Raw genomic sequence first — 10,381 nt, 5'->3', positions numbered from 1 at the left:
TAATTCGCAGGGATATTTATCCTCTGTGGCACTGACCAGGATAATTTGGTACCTGTTGACAATTTAAAGAATATTTAATACCTTTACAGATTTGCCCTCTACTGCCTAATTTCTCCAACCATTGACTTGTCTGTTTAGATTGCAGACTTGCAGGAAGCTGTATGACCCAGTCTTCAGACCTGCAGGTGTTAATTAATATAATTTAAAAGAAAATAATTTGTTGGTTGATAGTGAGCTTTTGCTTAACTACAGGAGAAAACAGCTGATTTCTGTGATTTGGGTTTTCCTCTATTGGATCTTTATTTTTAAGTGTAAATCCTGCTTTTTTTGTTTGTTTGTTATTCTTCCATAAATAAGCACATATTACATCGAACTGTTACAACATTATCTTTTTAAGAATAGATTTCTGGTTTGCACTGAAATGAGATGTCCAAATCATGTATAAATTATTAATAGTATAATTATGTAGTTTTTATTCTGTATGTGTTCTAAACATTTGTCCCCTTCTTATTTTTCACTTATTTTTCTTCCGCATCTAGGGACAATCAGACTAGACAAATACAAGAAGCTGTTTCAAATGTGGAAAAACATTTTGGTGAATTGTGCCAAATATTTGCTGGATATGTACGCAAAACTGCCAGACTACGAGACAAAGCAGATCTTCTAGTAAACGAAATATATGCATATGCAGCCACAGAGACACCAAACTTAAAAGTTGGACTGAAAAACTTTGCAGATGAATTTTCCAGACTTCAGGATTATCGCCAGGCAGAGGTACAAAATTAAAGCTATCCATGTTGTGTTTGCCATCTGAACTTTTCAGTTACTTATCTGTGATTAAAAGGGAAAAGATATACTCTGCCATCACGAGAGAAACATAGGAGAAAACACTTTTAAATATATTAGTGGCAGAGCAGGATAGGCTGCCAAAGCATTCATCATTTACTCTGCTAATAACTAGTGAAAAAAACTGCCTGTGATTAGTCCTGGTGAAGTCAATGAACCTATCCGTATGAGCACTCATGGAATTTGAGACGGAGCAAGTCTTTTATTGGTCTTAGACTTTGGATTATGATTTATGGTTAATAAAGTGTTCTTTTAGTTTTGTGATGTGAGTTGTCTAGCAGCAGCTCAGGTAAAATCAGTCATTTTCCTTTTGCTGAGTCTGTTACCAGAAACAGTCTGGAAGAGAACACTAACTGGAATCCTTCACTGGGCACTGGCAGCCCCTCTGAGGTGGTGTCGGGGACCACTGTAGATTTCATGTAGATTTCTGTAGTTCAACACTAAAAGTACAAACTTGATTGGGACCACCTGTGACATTTCTGCTAGATAAGTGAGAGTGTAAAGAAAGGTGTTTATGCCGCTTACACATCTATGCATGGGGTTAGTTGAACTGTAACTTATGATCCAGAATTCCAAAGATTTAAGAAAATAAATTCATTCACAGATACTCAAACTAGTTTTTGGAGTACATATCTCTTCGTTCAGTAGGGCATAGAAAATTCCCATTTATAGTTTTGAAAAGCTAGGAACTGTTATAATTTTAAAAAGAGACTAAAGTAGTTGACAGTCTTACATTCCTACATTCCATAGGATTTTTTTTTTAAAAAAAAGTATTGCAAGTCATCTTCCTATATTAACAAAGTAGGAAAATAAAACCTTTTAAAAAAGAACTTAATGTATGAAGTATCTAGTCTACTAAGTAGAGGGTTTGAAAAACTAGAAATACTCGTGCATCTTTAACAATGTATTTAGCGCCAGATTCTTAAGAAGTAATAAGAAATTCAAGGGTGTGGATAGTGTGTGTTGGTTTGGTTTTTTGGGTTTTGGTTTTTTTCTTTTCTTTTTTCTTCCTCCCCATAAGCTCTTATGCATCTGGCTCCAGCTGAGCCACATGTAGGTTCTCAACATGCCCCGGCAATGTGCCCTCTCAGCCCAGAAACCCAGCCATATCCTGGGCTCCATCAAAAGCAGTGTGACCAGCAGGTTGAGGGAGGGGATTCTGCCCCTCTACTCCGCTCTGGTGAGACTCCCCTCCCCGCAATACTGCCTTCAGCTCTGGGGCCCCCAACACAAGAAGGACATGGACCTGTTGGAGCAAGTCCAGAGGAGGCCACAAAGATGATCGGAGAGCTGGAGCAACTCTCCTATGAGAACAGGCTGAGAGAGTTGGGGCTGTTCAGCCTGGAGAAGAGAAGGCTCTGGAGAGACCTTAGAGCAGCCTTCCAGTACCTAAAGGGGCCTTACAAGAAAGCTGGAGAAGGACTTTTTACAAGGGCATGGAGTGATGGGACAAGGGGCAATGGCTTTAAACTGGAAGAGGGAAGATTGACATTCCATATTAGGAAGAAATTCTTCGTGATGAGGGTGGTGAGGCACTGGCACGGGTTGCACAGGGAAGTTGTGGATGCCCCATCCCTGGAAGCGTTGAAGGCCAGGTTGGATGGGGCTTTGAGCAACCTGCGTGGTGGAAAGTGTCCCTGCCTACGGCAGGGGGGTTGGAACCAGGTGATCTTTAAGGTCCTTTCCAACCAAACCATTCTATGGTTCTATGATTATGCTTCAATTGACTTAACAATTTATCCTTCTGTTAACAGGGTGAATTTATGTTATGGTCAAATGTGTAAGTGAAGTCAATTCTATGGTTCTATGATTATGCTTCAATTGACTTAATAACAATTTATCCTTCTGTTAACGGGGTGAATTTATGTTATGGTCAAATGTGTAAGTGAAGTCAGACAGCATGATCTTCTGTCTGTTTTTACCTTTAAACTATTAATCTGTTTTGCTGCTTTTGATTTTTTTGTTTTTAAAAACTGACATTTGGCCTACATCCTCCTACCATGCCTGTCCCTAAACCACAACTGCCCTTTGAAGGAGAAAAGGCAGAAGCAGCAAAGGAAAAGAGAAGCTTTTAGCCTTTAAATCAAGTTCTCCTTTGCTCATGAAAACCAAATAGATAATCTCAGCTTTATTTCTTTTGGGCATCAGGTTAATTAACAGTTTTCATATATATTGACAATGTGGGCAAGAGAAAATTAGCTTATACGGGTTATCAATTTCTGGTCTTCAGCTGCAGTGCTAGATATATAAATGCTGAGGTGTGATGACATTTGGAAGGGTAAGCAAGCAAGATGGGCAGATTATTTGGTATGTCTGTATCATGCGTTTCATTTAGAGCCTTAGTGCCCTATTCAGTTCTGTTCTATTGGTAGTTTAAGTGAAATTGTTTGACAGAGCGCTGGCAGAGTGTAGTAAAGGAGAAATGTTTGCTCAGTTGGCATAGATTTTGGCTGACTGGTGACTGCCACTTTAGAGGGGAGTGTAATGTCTGTCCCTTCCTAGTAGAGGTAAGTGCCTTGTCCTAATTTGGATATAACAGTGATGGGCCAGATGACTCACTGGTCCAAAGTCATTGGCAGCTTATGCTCGGCCACTCAGGCCTTATCCTATTGCCTGTCTGACCATATGTAGCTGTTTTTCTAACTAGGAGAACTGAAACAACAATTCACATGCACTCATCTGTCAGAACATTCATGCATTTTACACAACCCCTTGTTAGTATTTTTAATATTTTCAGTACCTATGATACTGTTTCCATTATTTTTAAGAAGTGTTGCATTTCATGCAGTATGTTTGATAGCAAATATGGCTTAGACCATAATCTATCAACAAGTGTAGAGCAAATACATTGATCTTTAACTTTAGATAGAAACTACAGATCTCCAAGATGCAGTGTTTGATGTATTTAGTAGTACTCAGTTGTTAGAATCTCTGTTTCATTTATCCTGAGGTATTGCCAATGAAGGAAAAGGTATTCCACTAGAAATCAGCTTGAGCTCCTCAAAATACAAATGATTTACTGGTTAGTTTAATTGACTCTAGTTTTTGCAATATTTTTAAAACCTCCGTCCCACTATGTTTTCAGCACACATGGACTAAATTCCTAATAAGATGAGTCGCTAGTATATGAATTGTTTCCTGTTTCTGCACACTGTAGATGTCGATGATTTTAGTGACCTTGTGATTTCTTTCATAGGTTGACAGGCTTGAAGCCAAGGTTGTTGAACCTCTGAAAAGTTACGGGACCATAGTGAGACTTAAAAGGGTAGGTTAAATGTCTGTTTTTCTAACAAGGTACATTTTGGTGTTCTGGCCACTCAGTTGAAAATTCCTGTTTTACAGGGAGGAGTGGTTCTGATGTTTCATATTGCAGTAATCAGTCTGTCTAAATTATATAGTAATACACCTAAATTGAAGCTATATATATGTTGGAGGAAAAAGCTTTGATGTGAAGACAAGGATATTCAGACTCTTGGAGCACAAGCAGATGCTAAAAAAAGGCATTGTGGATAGTGTGAAACTTCCTGGATAGTGCAAATTCAGGATGATTTTCTTTACAAATAATGTCATTCTATGGTGATGATGATTATTATTATTATTATTCAGAATTCCAAAAGGTAAATTACATGTAATGCTTTTGCCTCTTGGTCATCTGTACGTTGCTTTTAACAGCTTTTCTAACTTAGAATTGTGCTCTACATTGAAGTTCATAATGTAGAAGACACTCTTTGAAACTGATAAATAGGTAGTGGCCTGAGTCCCTCTCTGTCCTGCAAAGTCATCAGGATGGCCTAAAGATACACAAAAAAAATGAGGTCTCTTCATTCACTGTGTTCTGGAAACAGTGTATATAGGGGTTTGAAATATTCCCACAAAATATCTGTAAATTTCTTTCTTCCAGGAGAGATAAGCTTGAGCAAGTGGATTTTAATAAGCAGATACCAATTTATAGGATGAAAGTAATTCTTCGTAATACTTGTATATTACATAGAGGATACCTTCAGCCTGTAAACTCAAATCTGTAATTGGTGTATATATCTGTATCATAATCTATATGAATCATTATCTGATGGTATTTTACATACAAAAATCTTATGGTGTGTTCATCACGGTTAATTTGAGTACGTTGTGGCATTGCATCTCAAACTAGCATTTTTTATATGCTTTTGTTCTTGTATCTTTTCAATATGGTGAAGAACAGAGTACAGTGTTTGAACTGACTGCACAGCTATCTCACTTGGTTGTTAGAGAAACAATTATGAAGGAAATGGCGGTACGACCTGTGGTAGTCCTTAGCAGACTTGTAGACTTGTAGACTATAGAGCCTGCATCCTAGAATTTGGTATCTTAATAGTCACTCTGAAGTGCAGTTTGTGAGACCTAGAACTAGCTGAGTATTCCACAAGATATAAATGTTGAGGGTGGAAGACAAGTTTCCTGTGCTTGTGGCAACAGCGTTGCTGAGGAGACAGAGCACTACAGCAGTGCTTGGGGCTTCCGATACTGTCTTTAGGTGCATTGCCACTGGTAGCCAGTAAATGCTGAGGACAGAAGCAAACTGAAGCCAGGTCATCCCTTGCAACAGCGAATGGTATTTCCTGTTGCCTTTGCCTTTCAGAATGCCAGAAAGCATTACGTAATGTTTATCTTGGGTACAGTGAGAAATACAAGAGCATTTTTAAACTCTAGATGGGATTAACTACCTGTAGATGGGATCAACCTACCTTTGAACTAAGAGAGACTTCACTAAAGATGTAGGCCATTGAATTGATTCCTCACCCTGCCCACCCCATTACCATAAACCTTCGTTAAAACTTGCAACTGTCTGGTCTTCAGTTATCATCTCTAAACACTGGGACATTTTAGTGGAAAAGGAAGTTTTGTCGCTCCTGTGAAGCTTGCACAGGATGCCATTTGTAGGGCTGCTTTACCTGTAACTACGTTAGCTGATAAAGTAAAACCAGGCAGAATATGTCATTATAGCACTTCTTATAAAGGGAAGTTACAAGAAGTTACTTATAACTCACTGCTACTTATTGCATCTGTTCCGGGGGTACACAAACTATTTTTGTGTTGTATCTAAAAAGAACTGTTGCTGGTTTTGTGGGGAAAGACATCAATGTCCTGTGATACTAAAGGCTTTAAAGAGGCCCAGGTCAATCAGAATAGCAATGTCCTTTAACTGCTAATGCAAGAATATTGTTCCATTCACATGTCCTGGTTGACTGCTGATCTCTGGGGACAGGATCCCAAATCTCTGGGGATCTCTGGATCCCAAATCTCTGGGGCAGGATTTGGCAGCTTCAGTGGAAGCTAGTATAATATTCTTGATCTGTAATGCAGCTTAAATGTAGGATTTTAGGATTTCTTTCTGTTTCATTGTTCTGTATATCAATCTTGACTTTTCTGCTTTTTGGCAACTCTGTTCCTGGTTCCTTTTCTTCATATAAAACAGGATATCATAAACCCAAGGTGATCCACCTGCAGAAGAAAGGACTGGTTTGCTTTAATAACTTCAGTGACTAAAGCAGGTAACAGTACAGTGATGAGGATCTGCCAGCTCATTGTCTGGTGGATGGACTGTAGCTGTACTTCTGTATCATTTGAAATTAGATGGCTGATCAGAGTTCTTATGTGTGACTTGAATTCATAGTTTTAAGCCAGAGGGACTATGAATAATTTTATATTCTCTGTACCTGTCCTTCATCTCACTGGCTGTTAGATTCCATTCCATTTCTCCTTGGGTGTTAATTAAAGAATATTTTCCAAAAACATGTCAAATCTGAAGACACTGGAGGGGACTGTAGGACTGTTCGTGGTAGTAGTTAGTTGATGTTTGTGGTGGTTTGTTTTAAATCAAAGACTTCACCTAATCTTTGGTTCTTGTATGTTCCATTGAGATTAAAGAGCTCTGTGGTCATCTATTTTTTTTCTGGATGAAGTTATTTAGATGCTAGTAAAACCAATTTTTCATTCTTTAAAGTTAGCTAATAATGTAGACCTTAAGTCTTTCACCATAACGGCATTTTCCTCAGCTTTTGAATACTTTAAATCAAAGACTTCACCTAATCTTTGGTTCTTGTATGTTCCATTGAGATTAAAGAGCTCTGTGGTCATCTATTTTTTTTCTGGATGAAGTTATTTAGATGCTAGTAAAACCAATTTTTCATTCTTTAAAGTTAGCTAATAATGTAGACCTTGAGTCTTCACCATAATGGCATTTTCCTCAGCTCTTGAATACTTTTTTATGTTTTTTTCAGCACCCATTTCAGGTTTTTAGCATCCTAGACAAAATATGTATGTAACTGTGCCCTATCTTTGTACATCAAAACTTGTATATAGCTCCACCACTATAGCCACAGTAGCACCAAATCTTTGTCAGGCTTTGGCTAGCAGAGAAGTATGTTTGATGGCTGTTGTTGCTACAGAGAACAGAGTTAGAGAAGGGAACTATTTCCAAAGTCACTCTGTGCTAGAAAGAAAATACTGAATTTTATAATGGTAGCTCTAGTGGTTTCCTTAGCAGTCTCAAGTATACTTTGCATGAAAGTCAGAAGCCTTTCAGCCACAGCGTTAAATCTGATTGACTGTTTTAAATGGGCCTAGAAAGTCAGTGCTGTGAACAGGGTCCAGTCATTAAGTAACACTAGACATGCAGCTGTGACCATTAGATACAAACCTGCTTTATTCTGTGACAGAAATAAATATGTTTTTCTCTTTTCTTTCTCTACCTTCAATTTAAAATGTAAAGCAATAAATTTTTTTCTATTATTGCTTTTCTTGCAGCTGCATGCTTTTCACAAAGGAGAAAGCCCTTTCCAGCAGTCTTTCCAATGGCCTTAAAGGTGGTGTAAGTTCCCTTCTGAAAGAACAGCAGCGAAATTAGTTTTGATGGGCTAAAGATGCAGTTGTTTTTATTATCAGAAACTAGCTCTGTGTCCCTAAAGACGAAGCAAAATGACAGTCATATATACAAGGACATACAAACAGGCATTAAAGAGAGAAACAGGGAAGAAACTGCGTGTTTTGATCCTGACCTCACGTGCAAACTCATTATTGAAGAAACACAGCACTCTTAAACTTGGCATGCTTGTGCTTGTCACTGACCCGTGATCTTGTCATTGACCAGAGACACACTCTTGGTTGCCTCTCTTTCTGGGTGAAGGAGACCTACAACCATATTAAAATTCTGAAATCCAAGGAAGGAACACAGTCAACTTCCCCAGATGATAGTTTTTTAATAGCTTAAATCCACTCTGTTCTGGAGTGGTAGATAAATGGGAACCAGTCTTTTAGAGGAAATGGTTTGAAATGCTTCCCCAGCTCCTGCCTCCGACTTTGTTAAACTGATTCCTTTGAGCTGTATTTCTGCTTGTTCTAAGATACCGCTCCTTTAAATTAGAGCCATCAAAATTAATGTAATTTCCTGTACCAGGGTCAACAGAGTGAAATATCTGACAACTTTACATTCCATGTATGCCAAACTATTTGCAAAACACGGTTTTATAGCATGAACAAGAATTTGAAAGTGGTATGTAAACATTCTTAAATTGTCACGGATCTTCCTAGAAGTACATCCTACTTCTCCTTTGGAAATGAGGAGCAAAAATACTTATGAACAGTTTCTGCCTTTTGTAGATCACTAAGTTTCATCTTCTCCAGCTACATCATTACTAGGATGTATTTTGTTCCAAATGCATTTAAACACCTTACTAACTGCATAGATCAATATGCAGTTTAACCCTTTCAGCCATGGATTTTCTATGGCACCACCTTAAGCTCTGTGTAGCAGTTTTGTGTTCATCATAAATTCTGATTGGTACTGACTGCTGTCTGTTTTGGTTTTTTCCTACTGATTTATTTGATGGCACTTTTTATTTCAAAACGCCACCTTTATTCCATTGCTAAGACCGGATCGGGCCTGTCTTCTTACCGCTTTGGGAATCTCAGCTTTTGACCATGAAAAGCTGTAAATATTTCCCCAACACACACATTTTAAATTACAGTGTGTGCTACAGAGAGTTGTGCAAGGTGCTAAACTTTCTTGGTCCCCACTGACTTATCTTTCAGGGGATCATTTAACAGGATAAGATCAGTAAAATCTGGTTTTGTTTAAAGCAGATGTTTTGTTCATGTTTTCTAGGCAATGCATGTATGAAGAAAAGTGCATTTTGTGTTATCCTAGATCTATTTCAAACATGTCTAAAATATTTTATTTCCAGGATGATCTTAAAGCAACTTTAACAGCAAAGAACAGAGAAGCCAAGCAATTATCTCAACTGGAAAAGACACGTCAGCGGAATCCATCAGATCGACACATTATTGTATCCTGTATTTCTAGTGGCTATAAGAAATATTTTCAAAATTTCTCTGGAATTAGTGTTTAGAAAGTAGTAAGAGAAGAATGCTCTTTAGAGGGACTGTTTCCTATGTTGATGTTGAATCTTCTTAAACTTTATGATGAGTTGCAGCTCGTAATAGCTGCTTTGTTACTCGCTCCCTTTTTGATTGAAACTACAAAGTATTTGATATCTTTATGCAAGAGAGGTAGGCATAGATTGCATCTAGGAATTTGCAGGTTTTGAAAATAAGTGTAATCGGACAAATCCTTTTTTACTTCTGTGAGTTTTTTGCTTTATTGTTTTTTCCATCATGTTGGTAGTTTTTGTACTTTCTTGTACCTAGATGGGGTATGAGTTTCCTCCTGCTGAGAGATGAAGTGTGAAAGGAAAAGTTGCTATTCTGGTAGTAGAATACTCAACCAGACCACTCTTCCTTTCAAAAGGCCAGTGACCCCGCCAGTATACTATTCTGTATCACAGAGGGAGAAATTAAGCCTCCACAGAATTTCCATTAAAATCTCATTGAAGTTTCGAATTCTGAAGCAGTCAGAATCTAGGAAATGCCAAAATAAAGGGGATGAAGGCAATACTACTTCAGTCCTTTTATGCCTATGTGTTATGATACAGCATTTAAGTTCATGATGACATGCTGTTTGTTTTTTATTACACACTAGTGTTGGACTCAGGAGTGAAGCAATCCTATTCTTTGTAGGATTTCATCAACTTTATTTCAGAAATTAGGATCTTTCTAGTGACTGGGGCATGGGACTGCAGAAAGAGTGAAAATGACTGTGATGGTCAAATATCACCCAGGGGGATTACATTTTTAATCGAATCAGTTAAATTAAGTGATGACTAATTACAGTTCCTCATGTAACAGAGACACGTGGATGTCAGCCGTAGGGTTAGAACTTGGTATGTGATGCAGAGTTCTCTTCCATTAGAATTAAGGGAGTAAATGGTAACAGTAAGCCATTTTCCCCAAAGGGAGACTGGTCCCATTTTTCTCCCTCTTGTGCTAATTCCCAGTTGATTTCAGGGGTAAATGACTGGCACTTAGCTTGCTGCTTCTTGTCTCTTTGCTAAGCTACTCCCAAATATCCTTCTGTGGCTTAGCTTCTTCTAACACCTGTGTTTTCTGTACTTAAGACTCTACCTGAAGAGTTACTAAATCTCAGTACAATCTGGTTTTG

General features: G+C 38.1%; 1 protein-coding gene across 1 annotated transcript in view; it reads left to right on the top strand.

Annotated features, from left to right (window-relative positions):
• LOC104169602 (protein FAM92A1-like) overlaps positions 1 to 9,170 on the top strand; it is a gene marked incomplete at its 3' end in the record, with an annotated part of 9,565 nt that extends 395 nt beyond the window's left edge. Inside the window, exons 2-4 of the mRNA XM_009710562.1 lie at positions 540 to 774; positions 4,043 to 4,111; positions 9,069 to 9,170. Coding sequence (XP_009708864.1) covers positions 540 to 774; positions 4,043 to 4,111; positions 9,069 to 9,170 — 406 coding nt within the window. The remainder of the gene's footprint in view (positions 1 to 539; positions 775 to 4,042; positions 4,112 to 9,068) is intronic.
• Between the last annotated feature and the right edge of the window lie 1,211 nt (positions 9,171 to 10,381).

Source organism: Cariama cristata, unplaced genomic scaffold, assembly GCF_000690535.1.
Source record: "Cariama cristata isolate BGI_N322 unplaced genomic scaffold, ASM69053v1 scaffold39101, whole genome shotgun sequence".
In the NCBI taxonomy this organism is placed as follows: Eukaryota; Metazoa; Chordata; class Aves; order Cariamiformes; family Cariamidae; genus Cariama; species Cariama cristata.
This window is presented reverse-complemented; position numbering and strand designations above follow the sequence as displayed.